At 40.6% G+C, this 23,501-nt stretch overlaps 1 protein-coding gene across 1 annotated transcript in view; it reads left to right on the top strand.

Moving 5' to 3' along the window:
- Positions 1-23,501, top strand: part of LOC134535262 (3',5'-cyclic-AMP phosphodiesterase 4C-like) — a 128,623-nt gene that overhangs the window by 5,669 nt on the left and 99,453 nt on the right. Inside the window, exons 2-6 of the mRNA XM_063374334.1 lie at positions 6,850-6,915; positions 7,009-7,074; positions 7,168-7,233; positions 7,327-7,392; positions 7,486-7,733. Coding sequence (XP_063230404.1) covers positions 6,850-6,915; positions 7,009-7,074; positions 7,168-7,233; positions 7,327-7,392; positions 7,486-7,733 — 512 coding nt within the window. The remainder of the gene's footprint in view (positions 1-6,849; positions 6,916-7,008; positions 7,075-7,167; positions 7,234-7,326; positions 7,393-7,485; positions 7,734-23,501) is intronic.

Genomic DNA, 23,501 nt, shown 5'->3' with positions numbered 1-23,501 from the left:
ATTCCGAATTCAGTACCAATATTTAAAGTGCAATAAAAAAGTTCATCATTGAATGTAAGGTAAGTCCAAGAAAGACCATTTGTGACTGCAGACTTCAAGGACTTGCCAAGTTTAGTAATAATTATACATGTAGTGGCTTAGTTGTCTCAGCGTTTCATTGCCCGCATCGTTGGTCACATATAAGTACTAAAATGATTGTATATCACGTGTGTCGACATCGAGACATTCACTCTAGTTAAAACGTCATGCTAATCTACTGGATATGTACACTCGTTGCAAAAGCAAGATCTTATCATCCGCTATAACTCGTCCATCGAATTGGTATTGTTGACGTAACTCAAAGTTGCAATGCTATCTTTAGGTATTATTATCTTTTTCAATTTAATACCCTTTAATGCCTAAATTTCATTTTTATTCAAGAACTCCAAACTTAAAATACAGAAGACAAAATAAATGTCTTGATGAATTTTTGGGAAATTTATGTACACAATCATTGCCTTCATGTCTAAAGCTTTGTAAGGTTCATTGATTGTCTTCACTGTAAACACGTTTTCTTCGCCATAAAAATGATTTGATAAAAAAGAAGTAAAAAACGATGACCAATGAATGCACACCGTGATGGATCTGACAGTAATCACACTAGTGAGGCTAGTACACCGAAGGTACGAGCAAATATTTACATTTGTTTTGTGTACATATTGAGGGTTAAAGTAAGGGACCAATGCGTAGGAGCATGTGTTTTTCCCGAAACTATTTCGAGACCAGATATGTGTTAATCACTGTAGCGGCGTCTGTGTTTCGTGATTGGTTGAGTTTCTCTCAGGTACATGTCCGCCGTCAGCCCACGAATCGCACGACATTTTGGGCGGCAGCAAACCCGTCCTGATCGGCCTGGTCAAATGGGGCAGTGGCTTCTCTTAAAGACAGCCGCCAACAACCATGAATAACTGTCGGCGTGGGCGAACTTGATACCAGCCTAACGAGCACTCAGATTGTTTGGTGAAAAACGCATTTCTCTATAGTAAAATTAAATACCTAAAGGTAAATTTATCAAGTTTAATTTCGTCACTCCATTTTTTTTCCGCCAAACCCAAAATACAGCGTGTTCACAAAATTAAGTCACAGTTTCAATGGTATTAAAGTTTAATTTAGACTGTTTACAACAAATCATACATCAAATTGAAGGTAAAATAAGCTAGTTTTTCTTACAAATGTTCAATATGTGCACCTTTAGTTATACGGCACACATAAAACCTTAGTCCAATTCTTCCCACACTTCCGTTAACACGTCCGGAGTAATGGGAGCAATAACTTAATCAATTCTGTGACTCAACTCCGGCAAATCATTAGGTAGTGACGGAAGGTATACACGATATTTTATAAAGCCCCAAAGGAAAAATAAACGAATGGTAAATGTCAGGGGGACGTGGAGGCAGAGAAAAATAGCTTTGTCGACCATTATGACCAATCAGTCAGGGAATTCGACGTTCAACAACTCTCGGATAAAGGGATTCCAATGGGGGATCACAATTAAACTCTAAACTAAAGGTACGCTGAACTGAAATTACAGATTCACTTTTATCAAATTGCAGAACAGAAAACGCTTTTCGCTCAGGAGTCGCCATTTTGCGTAGGTGGCGCTGCAAGCGAGAAAACAACAAAGTATAACTCTACAATGCTTACAGTTTATACTATTACAGTTTATAACTGCGACATTGTTTTATGGATATAGTGTATATAATTAATCTGAGTGGTGGCCCTAGACTTTGTGAGGTCCTGGGTTGCCCTGGACCATTTTACTTCTGCGGGGCCCTAATATTTTGGTGATGGGCGTTACTGAGGCGGAAGTATGGGGTTAGGTAATAATGCAATATCTCCAGGGTTTGAGATCGTTTTTCGGAAAATTTGGAAACATAACCTCTTTAAAACGAATTGTTAAGCGAACCTGGAACTTAAATTTTGATGATTATTTTGTTAATCAATCTTTAGAAATTTTGTTTGCTCTTGTAAAATTCGACGAAATTAAGTTCACGATACATAATTAAGGACTGTAAAAATACGCGGTTTCGCTGATCTTCGGGGTAGACTACACAGTCCTCTGTATAATCGTTCGAATAATGACAACTCATCGGCTGCTGACTTCAGGGTCATCTCAACAGGTTTGCTAGTGATTCGACAATTCTTTGGTTGATGTTTTCTCATTGGCGCAGAGTCGTCCAGATGACTAGTGAACCAATAGTTAATCAGCTTAAATGTATATGCATTTGAATTTTAGCCTGTCGCGAAATGAATACACGAATTTTTCCAGTCTCTTAACATAATAAATTAGGGTGTTAAATTTAATGACAAACATTCTACATCACAAGAGCTAGGGTAATAAAACGGCTGGTGCGGGGCCATAACGCACTTTGTTTCCTCCACCCATTCGTTCCGTCAATGCTCTTGTTCTCAACTCATCACCCTCCATCGTCTCTAATCACCTCCATGTCGACCAACCAATTCGTTCGTTCGTAAATGTGCGTCCAGTGGCGGTCCTATAATTTGCGGGCCCCAGTATGTTAGGAGGGTGGATTTACCAGAGGAATTGGTGAGGGAGTGGTGAGGGGGTGTTAATGGAATAGCCACGCTCACCCGGAATATTTTAAAATCAAACTCTTAAAAAAAATAAAGTTTTTAAGCCAACCTGAAACTTAAATTCCAACTATGATTTTGCTAATTTATTTTAAGAAATCCTTCAATTTTTTTGTAAGTTCTAACGATCACATTCCAACGATATCATGTCATTTTACGAGGTAATAACATCTTTGAACGCTTTGTTAGTACTAACTCGTGAAAACTCAGGTGAAATCAAAAGGGTACTTACCAGCAGTTCAAACTGCATTCTATAATTAAATTATTCCTTTTCCAATAAATATGTGTATTTTTGATAGAAAACTTACAAGGATGATAATAATAATAATAATAATACAATAATAATAATAATGATGGAAGGGTCCCGTGCTATGGAGTCACCCCTGAGCGCGTCCACATTTGCAACGGAACTTCGTGACGTATACACAGGAAAAAATTCACAGGTTCAGTGACATCCATGATAGTCTCACGGTCCTCTGCACATGCGTACAAATATGTCCCCTGCTCATTGGTTGCTGACCTGTGAGACTTCTCAACTGGGAAGCCTCTGTGATTCCATACTTATTTGGCCAATGGTCTCTCATAGGTAAAGACCCGTAAATTTCACGAGTTCGTTTAACGTCAAGCTAAAATTCAAAGGTTTATGTTTTCTCTGCCAATGTTTGTTTTTCCATTGGCTGATTTCTAAGTGAGAAACGTTTTGCTATATTTAATCGGCGCTACGTGATTCGCTTACTTCTCTCCTGGCTAAGAGTCGTTGGTTCACTGTCGTAGAGGCGCGTGTCCAAATAACTGCGGTCCAATCATTGATGTACCGAAAAGGTATAAATATTTGCATTCTAGCTTGCAACCAAATGAATCAGCGAAAATGCCGTACCTCTACTAATATGTCCATAATCCTCCAGATAAAATTTGAGCCAATAGCAGAAGTAGTGCAAAGGTGTAATTGTTTTAATTATAGTTCATCGCGAAATCAATCCGCGGATTATTCTGGCCTGTACTTATACATCGTCGCTAGGGTATCGTCCATTAATCACGTGAGGCTCGAAAGGGGGGGGGGGGGAGGGGGTCGGGATAAATCACGAAATATCACAAGGGGGAGGGGGGGGTGTAGAGAGATATCACGTGTATTTTTTTTTTCGCCCGATTTCTACTAAACCGAAAAGCGATGCGTGACCTTGACTCGCCGTAGCCAGGCAACAATATCCCCAAGACTGTGATTTTGGCACCGAATACATGCCAAAATCACATATAAGCCTTTCCTTTATTATTTTTATGCCAGTGAGAATAAACCTGCAACCTAAATGTGTGTCTGGACATTTTTATCACTGTGCTTAATTTTCCAGAATTAAATTAGATTATACCTATATTTAAAGATAATAGGTATAACGAAATTTTTATAAATATTTTGCACCAAAAAATACACGTGATTTATTGGGGGGGGGGGGGGGGGTGTTTGTCTGAAACCTCACCACAAATCACTAGGGGGGAGGGGGGGTTAAAAATTTGCTAAAAAAACATCACGTGATTAATGGACGACCCCTAGGGCACTTTGTTAACCAGGTGCGATCGAGCGCCATTTTTTTGTCTCGCGCAAGAAGGGGCACCGGCTACCTTCTAGCGCTGCGGTAAACTGTACTAATCACTTTTAAATAAGCAACAAACCGAACTCCTCAAAATTATTTAGGTTCTGTTACTTAAGGTTCATAGTTGCCTATGTTTTAATTTTGAACACTTCCATAATACGGAATATTACATCACGCAGTGTTTTTGAGGCTCTTCAGAAGAATTCGTTTAGTTTTCGTTTTGGAAATGCCTCTCGTAACCGGGGTGTATCTTTGTTGGTGAGGCGGGATGAAACGCGCGACGCTCGCTGGTATTTCTAGCGCGGTATCGCCTCTAAGCGCAAAGTTGTGAACTGGCGCGCAGTCTTGCATACGACAACTATGGAATTATAACGCTGAGCGTAACAGTTTACGGCGGAGAAATGAAAAAATAGGTGTAATGCAAGTCCCTTAAGTGCTATCAAAAATCTGTACCGGTTGTTTTATGCCTTAAAATTACTATGAAAACACGCCTTTTAGCCATTGTAACTCTTCTTAAATAGACAGTTTTAAACTTAGTCCGAAAACAGAACCACTTGTCGGCCCTTAGCTAATTCTTAAATGCTTTTTGTAAACAGACCCCACTCGGGTATCTCGTAGCAGTTTACAAATCACGTGGTTTTTCCTGAAGCTCTGCACGCAGTATGTGTGCCCGGGTAGGCGGGGCCCTTAATGTCGGAGAAACGACAGTCCGTCAAATGACTTTTAGGTTAAATGACTTTTGGTAAAACAACTTTCGGGCTACTGTGCGTCGGTCAATTGACTTTCGCAATAGTTAAGACATTTGCCCAACGAGTTAAATTTTCGGGTTTTCAGTCTAATGACCGTCTGTCAAATGACGTTTCGGTAAAATGAATTTCTGCAAAAATTTTCGCTAAACTGCCGGGCAGAGTACCATCATCGCTCGTTGCTCAAGCCTGCGTCGCCCCAAAGGAACCAATCAGTGCACGCAGCAACTGGACTCGTCGATGCCCGCGTGCACGCCTGCGCGCGCACCGCTGTACTAACTAGCGGAAACGCCAGCAAGTTGCGTGTTGCAAACTCCGACACGCCACGAACATTTCGCAGAGCGAATATTTGCTTCGTTTTAACCTTGTTACGAGCCGCAGTCATGGGAAAAGTCATTGTAACCAGGTTTTTACCATGCACGCATGACTAAATTGGTGGTAGTGCGTGAGGCATCTAGTTGTCCAGCTAATGGTCCGCACCATGCTTAAGGGATACCCAAAACATTAAGTGGCGTATTGTGTTTGCATTGTGGAAACAGTTTCAGATTATGTACTTCCATTAGGAAGTGGTGTTTAACGACGAAAATTATAATTGGTAATTATTAACCATCATCAGTAGAGCCACGCTTCTTTCGGGTAAAATGGCCAAGTGGACTTGAAGTACGCGTCGTATTATTCATTGACTATTGGACCACAGTGCTCTTGAGCCTATCTAAGCTAGTTATAAACAAGTAGAGGAAGTTGTTAACCAATTACGTTTTAATTCGCCAAAGGATGTGACCTTGTTATTTATTGAGACCCGGTAATTTCGTGAATTATTTTGGTCACCAGTTAGATTGCAAACATATATTCATAATTGCTCGGCCACTCCCCTTTTGGACTGTGAGTCAGTGAACTACCAGCTTTCAGTAGAGAGACGGAGAGATCGATTCACATATACCACACTCAAATGAGTATGAAATCAGCCAATGGGAAAGAAAATGTTGGTAGAGTATTCACAGTACAATCAGTTTTAGCCTGACACCAAATGAATGTTCAAAATTTCTGGGTCTCTAGTTATCGAGCAAAGATCATTCTAAAAAGGATCGCTTATGTATAGGCTAGTTGAGTCTAGCCTGGAGGCAAATGAATCCGTGCCAAAATCGTGGCTGTACTCTTCAGGCTTGCTGCAGTATGGGGACAGGGTGGACACTGCTTAGAATTTTGGGAGAGCGATTTATAGGTAAAAGGGAGGGGAAAGCATATTATCGGATGTTTTGAGTGGTATAATGGTATGGCAATTAATATAATCAAGATTAAATTTAATGCACACCAAATACTAATGTACTGTTTAATTGGTGAAAAAGGGTTTCATATAATAACATATTTTCATTTTAGAATAATATTATGTTGAGTCTAATAGTTGTAAAATATCTACACCTTTGTAAGTGTATAATACCTCCGATGTTAAAATGGGGATTCAGAAATTTAGAAAAGTAATAGCTCCTTAGGATATTTTAACACATTTTTGACATCTTTATATATATAGTTCTAATTAGTTATGGGGGGTTTCAATTGAGGGGAAGAACACTGGTAAAAAAATTGTCAGGTATCTTCGAAATGTATTGTTATATTTGTAAATTTACTGGTACTTCGAGCATGAATCCAAAAGAATAATATTAGTATATAAGCAAAACATTGAAAAACGGGTAAATATGGCTACAAAAACACAATTTTTTCTTTCAGGTATAATGTTTACTCTATAACAGAAAAACCACAACTCAGAAGTGTAAATACGGCATTGTTGTTAGGGAGACACAGTCATCTGAGATGACGGTGTGTCGGAGAAGTCGGAGAAGTCTGCGCAGTCGGCGCAGGTGCCAGCGTGTGCGGTGGTGGGCGGGCAGGTCGCCGCGACTCGCTGTCGCTGGAGAAGGAGCTGTCCTCGCCGGAGCGGAGCCTGGTGCCGGCGGGCGAGGAGGACTCGGAGTCGCTGCTGCCGCACTCGGCGCTCCGGCGGTCGCAGCTGGCGCCCCTGTGACAGCGTGTGGGTGGTGGGCGGGCAGGTCGCCGCGACTCGCTGTCGCTGGAGAAGGAGCTGTCCTCGCCGGAGCGGAGCCTGGCGCCGGCGGGCGAGGAGGACTCGGAGTCGCTGCTGCCGCACTCGGCGCTCCGGCGGTCGCAGCTGGCGCCCCTGTGACAGCGTGTGGGTGGTGGGCGGGCAGGTCGCCGCGACTCGCTGTCGCTGGAGAAGGAGCTGTCCTCGCCGGAGCGGAGCCTGGCGCCGGCGGGCGAGGAGGACTCGGAGTCGCTGCTGCCGCACTCGGCGCTCCGGCGGTCGCAGCTGGCGCCCCTGTGACAGCGTGTGGGTGGTGGGCGGGCAGGTCGCCGCGACTCGCTGTCGCTGGAGAAGGAGCTGTCCTCGCCGGAGCGGAGCCTGGTGCCGGCGGGCGAGGAGGACTCGGAGTCGCTGCTGCCGCACTCGGCGCTCCGGCGGTCGCAGCTGGCGCCCCTGTGACAGCGTGTGGGTGGTGGGCGGGCAGGTCGCCGCGACTCGCTGTCGCTGGAGAAGGAGCTGTCCTCGCCGGAGCGGAGCCTGGTGCCGGCGGGCGAGGAGGACTCGGAGTCGCTGCTGCCGCACTCGGCGCTCCGGCGGTCGCAGCTGGCGCCGCTGCGCGCGCAGGCCAGCATTCCGCGCCTCTCCGCCGCGCGCCTGCCGCGCCCCGAATCGCCCCCGCGCCTGACGCAGCCCCGACCGTCCGTCCCGGACGACAGCCCGCCGCAGCCCCAGGCGAGTAGCCGTCCAACCTCTCCTGCTTCAGACTAGTTGCAACAAGTTGGTTGACTAACCTAGTTCAACATGGGCACACATACGACCTTAAGTCCAATTCTTCCCACGCTTTGGCTAACAAGTCCGGAGTAATGGCAGAAACAGCCTCAATTCTGTGTCTGTGTCGGTGTCTCAACTCCGGCAAATCATTAGGTAGCGGCGGAACGTAGACATGATCTTTTATGAAAAATCGCATGGCGTTATGTCAGGTGAACATGGAGGCCAGCTAAAAAAGAGCTCTGCCATCTCGACCATTACGACCGATCTAATGGTCAGGGACTTCGACCTTCAACCACTCAGGTACTACGAGATTACAATGGAGAGGGGCTCCATCCTGTATACAGGTTCACTCTTTACTAATTTGGGAAAGATCCATTCTTTCGTGCTCAAGCGAGAAAACAATAAAAAAGTACTCGGGCATGCGCTTATCTAAAACTGTTTGTGTTTCTATTTAATTGTGACCTTAAACCATCAATCTACAATGTTTACAGTGGATACTACTAAAAATTATATCTGGGACATTATTTTATGGACATGCTGTATTATTCCGAACTTAATAGGCTTATTATTTTCATTCTTTGCTCCCACCAATTAAAGCGAGGTGGGAAGCCCCACCACTTGACGTACGATCGTCCATTTCTTCGTTTGAGAATATTTTCCACCAAGTATGTTTCGGGATACATCGTAGGCTGAATATCTTTGGCATAGTATCTGTCACGAAAATGCTTGTGGTCCAAATCTTCGAGGTAGTAGATCCTAGGCTCCGATTCGCGAACGTGGGTCACACGGAAATGTTTGGGACTCCAATACGCAGTGAAACCTTTCTCGAAGACGCCTTTCTGCTTGCAGATCTGCAAAATGACACCGACGTTCGAAGCATGTGATCTTTCTTTACGTCTTTGGGCATCATTTTTGTGGCACAGTGCACCATAGAATTATATTCGCTTAAGTATTAGTTTTGAAGAGATATCAGATAGTAGATGTATTTGGTTCGTTCTGGGACAGGGGAGGGGGGAGGGGGATTCGGGGATTATGTCACTTCCTTCGACCATGCACTCACGAAAAAGTGTCCCGTTACGTTCATCAGCCATGTACGCACGAAAAAATGTCCCGTTACGTAACGAACGAACGGAGGAGGACGGACAGACCAGCTCGCCAGGACGTCTCGCTATGAAAAGTATTAGGCGGTAATAAACAGCCAGGAGGTAACGAATATAAGCCTACTTCTACACGTGTTATGAACGCCGGATACATACGGCCAGGCAACCGTGTGTTTTGGCGCGCTCTACTTCCACGACGCGCAACGGCACCGGCAAGTTTTTATTACTACCTCCTCTCAAGTTCTGATCTCCTAATACTTCACAGCAGAGAAGCGCTGTTGGTCGGAGCCCGTAGGTACTTCCTTCGTACGCCTAACCTAACCTAACCTAACCTAAACTAACCTCACCTAACCTAATCCATATGCTAATCTATGCTAACCTAACCTAACCTAAACTAAACTAAACTAAACTAACCACACCTAACCTAATCCATATGCTAATCTATGCTAACCTAACCTAACCTAACCTAAACTAACATAACCTAATCCATATGCTAATATTTGCTAACCTAACCTAACCTAACCTAAACTAAACTAATATAAACTAAACTAAACTAAACTAAGCTAAACCTAACCTAACCTAACCTAACCTAACCTAACCTAATCCATATGCTAATCTATGCTAACCTAACCTAACCTAACCTAACCTAATCCATATGCTAGTCTATGCAAACCTAACCTAACCTAACCTAAACTAAACTAAACTAACCTAACCTAACCTAACCTAATCCATATGCTAATCTATGCAAACCTAACCTAACCTAAACTAAACTAAACTAAACTAACCTAACCTAACCTAATCCATATGCTAATCTATGCAAACATAACCTAACCTAAACTAAACTAAACTAAACTAACCTAACCTAACCTAATCCATATGCTAATCTATGCTAACCTAACCTAACCTAACTAAACTAAACTAAACTAAACTAAATCTAACCTAACCTAACCTAACCTAACCTAACCTAACCTAACCTAACCTAACCTAACCTAACCTAACCTAACCTAACCTAACCTAACCTAACCTAACCTAACCTAAACTAAACTAAACTAAACTAAACTAAACTAAACTAAACTAAACTAAACTAAACTAAACTAAACTAAACTAAACTAAACTAAACTAAACTAACCTAACCTAATCCATATGCTAATCTATGCTAACCTAACCTAACCTAACCTAAACTAAACTAAATTAAACTAAACCTAACCTAACCTAACCTAACCTAACCTACCCTACCCAAACCTAACCTAACCTAACCTAACCTAACCTAACCTAATCCATATGCTAATCTATGCTAACCTAACCTAACCTAACCTAATCCATATGCTAATCTATGCTAACCTAACCTAATCCATGCCAATCTATGCTAATCCATATGCTAATCTATGCTAACCTAACCTAACCTAATCCATATGCTAATCTATGCTAACCTAACCTAATCCATGCCAATCTATGCTAATCCATGTCAATCTATGCCAATCCGTATGCCAATCTATGCTAATCCGTATGCCAATCTATGCTAACCTGTATGCCAATCTATGCTAATCTGTATGCCAATCTATGCTAATCCATATGTTAATCCATGCTAATCCATTTGCCATTTTGTATTTCTAGTAATTTCCACCAACTTCGAATCGTGACGTCACCGTTGCAATTTTCGTTACAGTCGCCATCTTGAAAATCCGCAATTTTTTATGTTAGAAAATCGGGAAAATTTTTAAAAATCATTAAAAAAATTAAATAATCGAATTAAATAAAAATCTTAAAAACCACTGTTGCAGTTATTGTTACGGTCGACATCTTGGATTATATAAATGTTGCATATTTCGTTACACCCGCCATCTTGGTTGAGTACCATATCATTCTTACACTTTTCGTTAAGACCGCCATATTGGGTCCTATTAATGTTACAATTATCGTTATGGTCGCCATCTTTAAATTTAGACGCCATCTTGAAAATCTTTATTTATTATCCGATTTTAATGAAAAAAAAGTTCAAAATTCATCAAAAAATTAACTTAATAGAATTCTGTTTATATCGATTCCCGTCCTTGATTCGAAACCGGCGAGGGCAAAAAATATAAAATCAACAGATCCTTCCTCCACAGAAGCCACCTTCAGACTGACCTACCTCCACCAATAACAAGGTATTTACCATCAGCTGGTATGACGTCACCACACCTTTGACCTTGACCTTTGACCTTAACCTTGAAATTTGACCTTGACCTTGAAATTTGACCTTGACCTTGAAATTTAACCTTAACCTTGAAATTTGACCTCGACATTGATCTTTGACTTTGACCTTGATGTCCATCACGGATCAGTCATTTTATGTTCAGTACATGCTAGTGGTCATTGCCACCATCATGTTTTCGTCTGCTGGAGGTCACCATATTGTGTGTACTTGTCTTACCATCATGCAAATTCTGTTCTAACATGCTACAGTGCAGTAATAATTTATTATTGCTGAGGTGCCCACCATCTTGAAATTTGACCGCCATGTTGAAATCATGTAATTATTTAGTTAGAAATGCGGGAAAAATTCCAATAGTCTCCGAAAAAATCAATTATTAATTTACAAATTGAATCGATGGATCCATGTCCACGGTTCGATTCTTGACCAGTGACAGTTGTAACTAATTATTAAATAAATTTTAAATTCTTTTTTCCGTTACCTTTCGCGGAGTTTATTAATCATAAGTCAATATACCTAACCAAAGAATTAATACAGTGACGATAAGCCTATCATGAAAGTCTAATTTTTGAATAATCTGAATATCCTATAAGCCGTTCATGTACAAAACCGCACATAAAGAACAATTGTCTTCAGTCCATGAGACCGAGTCATGTCATTATCAGACGTATAGGCTAGTCATTTCAGGACCACATGACCTTCGTCGTTAGCTAATTATATTCAATTAATCCATCGTGACATTTTTATACATTCTAAAGGAGCAAGTAACCTTGAAAAATATTTTAGTAACACCAAGAGGTGATAAACTAGTAAATATTCAATCACTACATTTTGTACTACGCGCAATCAACAAAAAGGAAGCACCATCAACGAAAAGACAGCACCACCAACGAAAAGGCAGCTCCGCCAACGAAAAGGCAGCACATTTGGAAGCAACGACAACGAAAAGGCAGCACAGCCAACGAAAATACAGCACATTTGGAAGCACCGACAACGAAAAGACAGCAGCGACAACGAAAAGACAGAACATTTGGAAGCACCGACAACGAAAAGGCACCACATTTTGGAAGCACCGACCACGAAAAGTCAGCACCGCCAACGAAAAGGCAGCTCATTTGGAAGCACCGCTTTCGAAAAGACAGCACATTTGGAAGCACCGTCAACGAAAAGGCACGGACCGCAACACCGGGCCATGAACAATGTCAGTCATATAGTCCATGAACACAGTACACACAGAAAAACGAAATGTACACCCAGTACACACAGGAAAACGTAATTTACACACAGGAAAACGGAATATACACACAGTACACACAGGAAAACGGAATGAACACACAGTACACACAGGAAAACGGAATGTACACACAGTAAACACAAGAAAACGGAATGTACACACAGTAAACACAAGAAAACGGAATGTACACACAGTACACACAGAAAACGGAACGTACACACAGTACACACAGGAAACGGTACGTATACACAGTACACACAAGAAACGGAACGTACACACAGTACACACAGGAAATGGAACGTATACACACAGTACACACAGGAAACGGAACGTACACACAGTACACACAGGAAACGGAACGTACACACAGTACACACAGAAAAACGAAATGTACACACAGTACACACAGGAAACGGAACGTACACACAGTACACACAGGAAACGGAACGTACACACAGTACACACAGGAAACTAAACGTACACACAGTACACACAGGAAACGGAACGTATACACACAGTACACACAGGAAACGGAACGTACACACAGTACACACAGGAAACGGAACGTACACACAGTACACACAGGAAACTAAACGTACACACAGTACACACAGGAAACGAAACGTATACACAGTACACACAGGAAACGGAACGTACACACAGTACACACAGGAAACGAAACGTATACACAGTACACACAGGAAACGGAACGTACACACAGTACACACAGGAAACAGAACGTACACACAGTACACACAGGAAACGAAACGTACACACAGTACACACTGGAAACGTATACACACAGTACACACAGGAAACGGAATGATCACACATACAGTAGCGGAAACACACAGGCTTAGTTGGAAATCAGAATACAAGAAATAAAAACATTAAATTTTTACTTTCAATATTTAATTACTTCTCAACATTACACAAATACAAGTAAAAGAAGCCATTATTGTATGTAGCCTGCTTTCCTCAGTTCTTTGAGTATGAAGGATATTTCTTTGATGCACGAATAGTTTCCTTCACAAAGCGAGCCATGTAGAAGTCTTAGCCGGTCAACCATTATGTTTGGATCTTTCCATGATGTGTAATCAATCTCTTCTACCACCATCTTACTTGCTTGTTTATTATAAATACTGTCAATATCACAATCATCCCAGTGATCATAATAAGCATTATCAGATTTATTTATTATAACACGACGTTTCCAACGTTTCGGTCTCAGGACATCGCCACATTCTTCGATCTTGTCAGCTCTAGGTGCTTCATCACAGTCTATACCTTTGTCAACAGCCTCAGAGTCACTGTAACAATCACTGTAGAAGACATCCTCTTCACCCAGATTACCGTATGAATTCGCTATCGATGATGTCGAAGTGTCTTCATCGTCTTCATGCTTCCTTTTTAGGAGTCCATCATTTTTACAAAGAATGGAGGATCTACTGAATATAGGCTTGAATGTATTCTCACTTTTCACGGTGTTGATACTGCCATTAGTTTCAGTCTTCCCGAAGCCATTAGCATCCTTCAATTTATGTTCTTTCTCACGATCGGGTGAGCTAATACCATCACGCTCAGGACAAGGAAAATTATTGTCGTAATGCAGATCACTCTTCTTTAGTCTAGTGGATCCATCAGTGTCCTCTATGCCGTAAGGTCTTGACTTTACATGTTCTACCATGTCTTTTTAAGCTGTCAATTCGTGTTAACAACCTGCTACAACGATTACAGCTTAACATGTTGCGTAGTGGGTTTCTAGCACAATCATTCTTCCCATGACGTCTAGCATTCCTTCTCATGGCAAAATCCTTGCCACAGAAACTACAGCGGCTTCCTTCCGATTCAGCTGCAGATAACAAACCACGATCCATGGTAGCTTCTGTGACTAATGCCAGATGCAAACTAAGAGTTTTAAATTAGATCCAATACTTAAATAGAAATTTTTTCATATTTCATCAGCGAGAGTTAATTTATCTCATACAAAAGTACTTGCTGCAACTAGTTCTGCTTTTCAACAACTGATGACGTCACGTATTGCTTGCAGGTAAATAATATTTAGTTCTTTAATGCAGGATGCGGGATGCTCACTAACGATCGCAAAAGAAAGATGGCTTCGCTAGACTCCAAGGAAAAGGAAGTTCGTCTTGCATGTTGGTGCTCCACAGATGTCTCATGGAGTAATATTAATTTGACTGAGTAATGATATTTGTTAATTCCACCTGATAAAAATATTGCAAGTTTTGATTTAGTAGCAGAAATTATCGAATTAAATGTAACTCCAAATAAAATGACATGTCTCATTAAGAGTAAAACTCCTTCATGGAGAGATCGGTTTCTCAGAATAGTCAGATACACTTGAAGAAACCACAGGAATGATTGCAAGAACACGGGAAAAACCATCAAAATATTGATAAGAATAATCAGGAGCACACGGAGAAAAACCATCATAATATTGACAAGAATTATCGGGAGCACACGGAGAAAAACCATCATAATATTGACAAGAATTATCGGGAGCACACGGAGAAAACCGACATAATATTGACAAAAATTATCGGGAGCACACGGAGAAAACCACCACACATTTTCTTGGATATCATTAAATTTAAAAAAAAATTAAAAATAAAAATAAATTAATAAAAAATTTAAAACAAAAAAAAATCTACAAAAAAATACACAAAATTTTGGGTTGTACTAAAACTCTATCTTTGCTCAGTCATGGATCGTGGTTTGTTATCTGCAGCTGAATCGGAAGGAAGCCGCTGTAGTTTCTGTGGCAAGGATTTTGCCATGAGAAGGAATGCTAGACGTCATGGGAAGAATGATTGTGCTAGAAACCCACTACGCAACATGTTAAGCTGTAATCGTTGTAGCAGGTTGTTAACACGAATTGACAGCTTAAAAAGACATGGTAGAACATGTAAAGTCAAGACCTTACGGCATAGAGGACACTGATGGATCCACTAGACTAAAGAAGAGTGATCTGCATTACGACAATAATTTTCCTTGTCCTGAGCGTGATAGTATTAGCTCACCCGATCGTGAGAAAGAACATAAATTGAAGGATGCTAATGGCTTCGGGAAGACTGAAACTAATGGCAGTATCAACACCGTGAAAAGTGAGAATACATTCAAGCCTATATTCAGTAGATCCTCCATTCTTTGTAAAAATGATGGACTCCTAAAAAGGAAGCATGAAGACGATGAAGACACTTCGACATCATCGATAGCGAATTCATACGGTAATCTGGGTGAAGAGGATGTCTTCTACAGTGATTGTTACAGTGACTCTGAGGCTGTTGACAAAGGTATAGACTGTGATGAAGCACCTAGAGCTGACAAGATCGAAGAATGTGGCGATGTCCTGAGACCGAAACGTTGGAAACGTCGTGTTATAATAAATAAATCTGATAATGCTTATTATGATCACTGGGATGATTGTGATATTGACAGTATTTATAATAAACAAGCAAGTAAGATGGTGGTAGAAGAGATTGATTACACATCATGGAAAGATCCAAACATAATGGTTGACCGGCTAAGACTTCTACATGGCTCGCTTTGTGAAGGAAACTATTCGTGCATCAAAGAAATATCCTTCATACTCAAAGAACTGAGGAAAGCAGGCTACATACAATAATGGCTTCTTTTACTTGTATTTGTGTAATGTTGAGAAGTAATTAAATATTGAAAGTAAAAATTTAATGTTTTTATTTCTTGTATTCTGATTTCCAACTAAGCCTGTGTGTTTCCGCTACTGTATGTGTGATCATTCCGTTTCCTGTGTGTACTGTGTGTATACGTTTCCAGTGTGTACTGTGTGTACGTTTCGTTTCCTGTGTGTACTGTGTGTACGTTCTGTTTCCTGTGTGTACTGTGTGTACGTTCCGTTTCCTGTGTGTACTGTGTATACGTTTCGTTTCCTGTGTGTACTGTGTGTACGTTCCGTTTCCTGTGTGTACTGTGTATACGTTTCGTTTCCTGTGTGTACTGTGTGTACGTTTAGTTTCCTGTGTGTACTGTGTGTACGTTCCGTTTCCTGTGTGTACTGTGTGTACGTTCCGTTTCCTGTGTGTACTGTGTGTATACGTTCCGTTTCCTGTGTGTACTGTGTGTACGTTTAGTTTCCTGTGTGTACTGTGTGTACGTTCCGTTTCCTGTGTGTACTGTGTGTACGTTCCGTTTCCTGTGTGTACTGTGTGTACATTTCGTTTTTCTGTGTGTACTGTGTGTACGTTCCGTTTCCTGTGTGTACTGTGTGTACGTTCCGTTTCCTGTGTGTACTGTGTGTATACGTTCCGTTTCCTGTGTGTACTGTGTGTACGTTCCGTTTCTTGTGTGTACTGTGTGTACGTACCGTTTCCTGTGTGTACTGTGTGTACGTTCCGTTTTCTGTGTGTACTGTGTGTACATTCCGTTTTCTTGTGTTTACTGTGTGTACATTCCGTTTTCTTGTGTTTACTGTGTGTACATTCCGTTTTCCTGTGTGTACTGTGTGTTCATTCCGTTTTCCTGTGTGTACTGTGTGTATATTCCGTTTTCCTGTGTGTAAATTACGTTTTCCTGTGTGTACTGGGTGTACATTTCGTTTTTCTGTGTGTACTGTGTTCATGGACTATATGACTGACATTGTTCATGGCCCGGTGTTGCGGTCCGTGCCTTTTCGTTGACGGTGCTTCCAAATGTGCTGTCTTTTCGAAAGCGGTGCTTCCAAATGAGCTGCCTTTTCGTTGGCGGTGCTGACTTTTCGTGGTCGGTGCTTCCAAAATGTGGTGCCTTTTCGTTGTCGGTGCTTCCAAATGTTCTGTCTTTTCGTTGTCGCTGCTGTCTTTTCGTTGTCGGTGCTTCCAAATGTGCTGTATTTTCGTTGGCTGTGCTGCCTTTTCGTTGTCGTTGCTTCCAAATGTGCTGCCTTTTCGTTGGCGGAGCTGCCTTTTCGTTGGTGGTGCTGTCTTTTCGTTGATGGTGCTTCCTTTTTGTTGATTGCGCGTAGTACAAAATGTAGTGATTGAATATTTACTAGTTTATCACCTCTTGGTGTTACTAAAATATTTTTCAAGGTTACTTGCTCCTTTAGAATGTATAAAAATGTCACGATGGATTAATTGAATATAATTAGCTAACGACGAAGGTCATGTGGTCCTGAAATGACTAGCCTATACGTCTGATAATGACATGACTCGGTCTCATGGACTGAAGACAATTGTTCTTTATGTGCGGTTTTGTACATGAACGGCTTATAGGTTATTCAGATTATTCAAAAATTAGACTTTCATGATAGGCTTATCGTCACTGTATTAATTCTTTGGTTAGGTATATTGACTTATGATTAATAAACTCCGCGAAAGGTAACGGAAAAAAGAATTTAAAATTTATTTAATAATTAGTTACAACTGTCACTGGTCAAGAATCGAACCGTGGACATGGATCCATCGATTCAATTTGTAAATTAATAATTGATTTTTTCGGAGACTATTGGAATTTTTCCCGCATTTCTAACTAAATAATTACATGATTTCAACATGGCGGTCAAATTTCAAGATGGTGGGCACCTCAGCAATAATAAATTATTACTGCACTGTAGCATGTTAGAATAGAATTTGCATGATGGTAAGACAAGTACACACAATATGGTGACCTCCAGCAGACGAAAACATGATGGTGGCAATGACCACTAGCATGTACTGAACATAAAATGACTGATCCGTGATGGACATCAAGGTCAAAGTCAAAGATCAATGTCGAGGTCAAATTTCAAGGTTAAGGTTAAATTTCAAGGTCAAGGTCAAATTTCAAGGTCAAGGTCAAATTTCAAGGTTAAGGTCAAAGGTCAAGGTCAAAGGTGTGGTGACGTCATACCAGCTGATGGTAAATACCTTGATATTGGTGGAGGTAGGTCAGTCTGAAGGTGGCTTCTGTGGAGGAAGGATCTGTTGATTTTATATTTTTCGCCCTCGCCGGTTTCGAATCAAGGACGGGAATCGATATAAACAGAATTCTATTAAGTTAATTTTTTGATGAATTTTGAACTTTTTTTTCATTAAAATCGGATAATAAATAAAGATTTTCAAGATGGCGTCTAAATTTGAAGATGGCGACCATAACGATAATTGTAACATTAATAGGACCCAATATGGCGGTCTTAACGAAAAGTGTAAGAATGATATGGTACTCAACCAAGATGGCGGGTGTAACGAAATATGCAACATTTATATAATCCAAGATGTCGACCGTAACAATAACTGCAACAGTGGTTTTTAAGATTTTTATTTAATTCGATTATTTAATTTTTTTAATGATTTTTAAAAATTTTCCCGATTTTCTAACATAAAAAATTGCGGATTTTCAAGATGGCGACTGTAACGAAAATTGCAACGGTGACGTCACGATTCGAAGTTGGTGGAAATTACTAGAAATACAAAATGGCAAATGGATTAGCATGGATTAACATATGGATTAGCATAGATTGGCATACAGATTAGCATAGATTGGCATACAGGTTAGCATAGATTGGCATACGGATTAGCATAGATTGGCATACGGATTGGCATAGATTGACATGGATTAGCATAGATTGGCATGGATTAGGTTAGGTTAGCATAGATTAGCATATGGATTAGGTTAGGTTAGGTTAGCATAGATTAGCATATGGATTAGCATAGATTGGCATGGATTAGGTTAGGTTAGCATAGATTAGCATATGGATTAGGTTAGGTTAGGTTAGGTTAGCATAGATTAGCATATGGATTAGGTTAGGTTAGGTTAGGTTAGGTTAGGTTTGGGTAGGGTAGGTTAGGTTAGGTTAGGTTAGGTTAGGTTTAGTTTAATTTAGTTTAGTTTAGGTTAGGTTAGGTTAGGTTAGCATAGATTAGCATATGGATTAGGTTAGGTTAGTTTAGTTTAGTTTAGTTTAGTTTAGTTTAGTTTAGTTTAGTTTAGTTTAGTTTAGTTTAGTTTAGTTTAGTTTAGGTTAGGTTAGGTTAGGTTAGGTTAGGTTAGGTTAGGTTAGGTTAGGTTAGGTTAGGTTAGGTTAGGTTAGATTTAGTTTAGTTTAGTTTAGTTTAGTTAGGTTAGGTTAGGTTAGCATAGATTAGCATATGGATTAGGTTAGGTTAGGTTAGTTTAGTTTAGTTTAGTTTAGGTTAGGTTAGGTTTGCATAGATTAGCATATGGATTAGGTTAGGTTAGGTTAGTTTAGTTTAGTTTAGGTTAGGTTAGGTTTGCATAGATTAGCATATGGATTAGGTTAGGTTAGGTTAGGTTAGTTTAGTTTAGTTTAGGTTAGGTTAGGTTAGGTTTGCATAGACTAGCATATGGATTAGGTTAGGTTAGGTTAGGTTAGCATAGATTAGCATATGGATTAGGTTAGGTTAGGTTAGGTTAGGTTAGGTTTAGTTTAGTTTAGTTTAGTTTAGTTTATATTAGTTTAGTTTAGGTTAGGTTAGGTTAGGTTAGCAAATATTAGCATATGGATTAGGTTATGTTAGTTTAGGTTAGGTTAGGTTAGGTTAGGTTAGCATAGATTAGCATATGGATTAGGTTAGGTGTGGTTAGTTTAGTTTAGTTTAGGTTAGGTTAGGTTAGCATAGATTAGCATATGGATTAGGTTAGGTGAGGTTAGTTTAGGTTAGGTTAGGTTAGGTTAGGCGTACGAAGGAAGTACCTACGGGCTCCGACCAACAGCGCTTCTCTGCTGTGAAGTATTAGGAGATCAGAACTTGAGAGGAGGTAGTAATAAAAACTTGCCGGTGCCGTTGCGCGTCGTGGAAGTAGAGCGCGCCAAAACACACGGTTGCCTGGCCGTATGTATCCGGCGTTCATAACACGTGTAGAAGTAGGCTTATATTCGTTACCTCCTGGCTGTTTATTACCGCCTAATACTTTTCATAGCGAGACGTCCTGGCGAGCTGGTCTGTCCGTCCTCCTCCGTTCGTTCGTTACGTAACGGGACATTTTTTCGTGCGTACATGGCTGATGAACGTAACGGGACACTTTTTCGTGAGTGCATGGTCGAAGGAAGTGACATAATCCCCGAATCCCCCTCCCCCCTCCCCTGTCCCAGAACGAACCAAATACATCTACTTCAGATCAACTGTAATTTTCAAATAGCTGTGAACTGTTGCTCTGTTAAATTTTTTCACGACAGAGGCTTTGACATTACTAAATGTATAATAGTGTTTGATGCCAAACTTCTTAATCAAATCCTTGAAGGTCGCATTGTAGAATTATTTACCGATTCGTTTGTAGGTACGACAGTACATTTCCATTATGCCAAATGTCTGTCGGCTTTGGTTACATCAATTGAATTCTTCGATTTCACAGGTCTAGCCCAAGCGAACATGCTATACACATCGATGACTGTCTACATGTACTTGAAACTTTTATTCATTCGAGAATATGGAATCATCTCAACAAGGTCCACCTGGAATAAATCATCCAGTCCACACACTACGACTTTACGCCGAAGGTATTTTTGTCTTGCAGGAGCGTAAAGTTCCGGTACGACTCATTGCATGTAGCCGGATTCCCTCAGTTCTTCGAGTATGGAGACTATTTCATTGATGTGCGAATAGTTTCCTGCACTAAACGAAGCAAGTAAAAGTCTTACCCTTTGGAAAATTCGTTTGAGTCGTCCCAATACACACAGTCGAAGGTCTGACCACTTTCTAGCCTTTTTAAACATTCACCATGCACTGCTAGTTCACTGAAGAAACTGGTGAGAATGTCGATTTTGTCATGATCTTCATTATGTATGCTAATTTCTGTAACGTTATCGAAAAAATGCACATGAGTTCGTTCCAGAAGTTTCTTGTACTCTTGCAAATCTTCGTGGGAATCACGAAGGTTCCCTGTGAAACAACAATTCGTACAGACCTGGAGTCCCATGTGTTTTGTGCTTTTCTACACATAGGCCTATGCTATTTCCTGGTAAAAAAAATCTATATCTTTAGCACCGAGGAACTACCTTTTATGTTTTCTGTACACTCCGTAGGCCATGTCATTATTCCGACTCGTGAAAGATCTCAAGTATGGCTGGACCATTGCATTAGCTTGATGTCCTCTTTTCCATAATTTTTACTTGTACATGGACTCTGTACTTTTAATGTTTTCTTCTGCAGCTGGTTCATATTTCTTCTTCTTTGCAGTAGGCATCTCATCATCAACTTCTGTCTTCACATTGATGGTTGGTTTTTCTTATTTTTAAGTTTGTCGAGACGACTAGTGATCAGTTTAAATATCTCTTCATTTTCCATCTCACGTGCAAGTCTGGCTCTTCTAGCAATTAGATGTTTTCATGGACAGACTGAATAACTCGATGAAGGTCACTGGCCAAGTTCGACATTGTACTTACTGAAAACATATTGCAATACTTTCTTTTATACTTTTTTATTCGGCTGCAGAAATTTCTTTCTTGTGGTTGACAAGATCTGATTTTGTTTTCAAGTGAGTAATTGATGCATTCAGACTACTTTGGAAGTCCTCAAATCTTCACGTCTTTGTGCGTTGGATACTTCGATCATTTCGCAAATTTGAGAATCTGAGGCTCTAAAGTGCTAGCCGATAGCTAACAGGTGCTCTAGTAATTCGTTTTACACACTTTCTATTTTTTGAGCCAGTATTGAAATATATTTCCGGATATCGGCATCGTGAACAGTACGCCTTTCGGTAGTGCGACTGCAAAAATCCGGTTCCGAAATGCTACGACTCATGTTTGACGATAAACTGATCAAAATCATGTCTGTACCTGCCCTTATATAGAGGCCAGTTCTTGGCTATAACTAGGAATTCGTGCACGTTTTTACAATTATATGAGCACATGTCTTTGAAATTTTGGAAAGTCATGTCAGTATTTACGTGGTAGTCACAAGTGTGACGTAAATTAAATTATCCATGCGAAAAAGTACTATGATGTTCATGTTGTCCCATATGAGATGTTTTGGAATACGACTGTATATCTGACACAGGTAAATGCAGTCTACTTTGGCGTGTCTGCCCATGGAAAAATACTCTTGTATTATTACTTGCTTCTAGCACATTAGATCGTCGAAAACAAACACTGAATTGGCTTTTGCTTCGCTTGGAGACACCATGTCTGCATTATCATTTAATGGGAAATCCACCAGGCCATCAATCGATCGCAGAACCGTAGCTAGACGCTGGTACTGTGGCTGTTACAAAGACTTGGAATAGAGGTACACATTTTCGAACCTAAGACCATTTGGTTATTCTAGAAAACTCAGTATAACGCACGTTGTCTCACAGTTGTATGGGCCTGCCATAATGCATCGTATGATATAAGACAAAACGAGCCCTATTGCGATTATCACGCGCTGAATATGTCGTCTTGCAATTATGCGCATGGATAAACACACTTTTTTCTTGACGACTTGCATTGCACTGGCGTAATCGTGTAAAATACGCACATTTATAGTTTTTGGCTCAGTTGCATGTAATGTCTCGAAGAGGTAAGAACAAAAACACATCAGAGAAGGACTCATAAACTCGCTGATAAACAATCTGCCTTTCGAGCTACACCAACCAGGCTACATATTCTGTGGTCCAGGAAAGAAACTAGCCAAAATACTATCTCGAGGCAACATGGGCATTAATTCTCTTGAGAAGTGCAAGCAGCACGATGTTGCCTATTCCGTCAACAAGGGTCTGGAATAAAGGCACCGAGCTGACGAGATACTGGCATAGGAAGCCAAAAATATAAGTAAATCGCTAGACGCAGGACTAGGAGAAAGAATCACGGCGTGGGAATCCAAGATACATCTTCTTCGGGCCTCAGACTGGAAGACAGCTCAGTTTAAGCCACTCCGTGTTCGATAACTGCCAATTACATGATGTAAAATATTTTTAAACAGTCAAAACTACCTGTACGTGGTTATGAACATGGACTTTTAAAACAGAAAATTTCTCTTCGCATATAGAATGTATGCCAAGTTTCAGCAAGCATACTATGGCCGCGGACAATCACCCATATTGAGTTCCGACAGTTTCCAGAACAAGGCTCTGTTAATGGTGTTTGACATTTCCAAACAGGACGATAGAATAAATTCAAACATCATCGACTGTATAATTGAGATATCGACGAGCGGAAATATTCCACCAAACACCTATACTTTTTGTCTGATATTTCGCGATCGACTTGCATCGTACAACTGCCGAGATAAGCTCGTGAAAAATATTTT

This window comes from Bacillus rossius, chromosome 8 (assembly GCF_032445375.1).
Source record: "Bacillus rossius redtenbacheri isolate Brsri chromosome 8, Brsri_v3, whole genome shotgun sequence".
NCBI lineage: Eukaryota > Metazoa > Arthropoda > Insecta > Phasmatodea > Bacillidae > Bacillus > Bacillus rossius.
The sequence above is the reverse complement of the archived record's forward strand: the minus strand, read 5'-3'. Positions and strand labels throughout refer to the sequence as shown.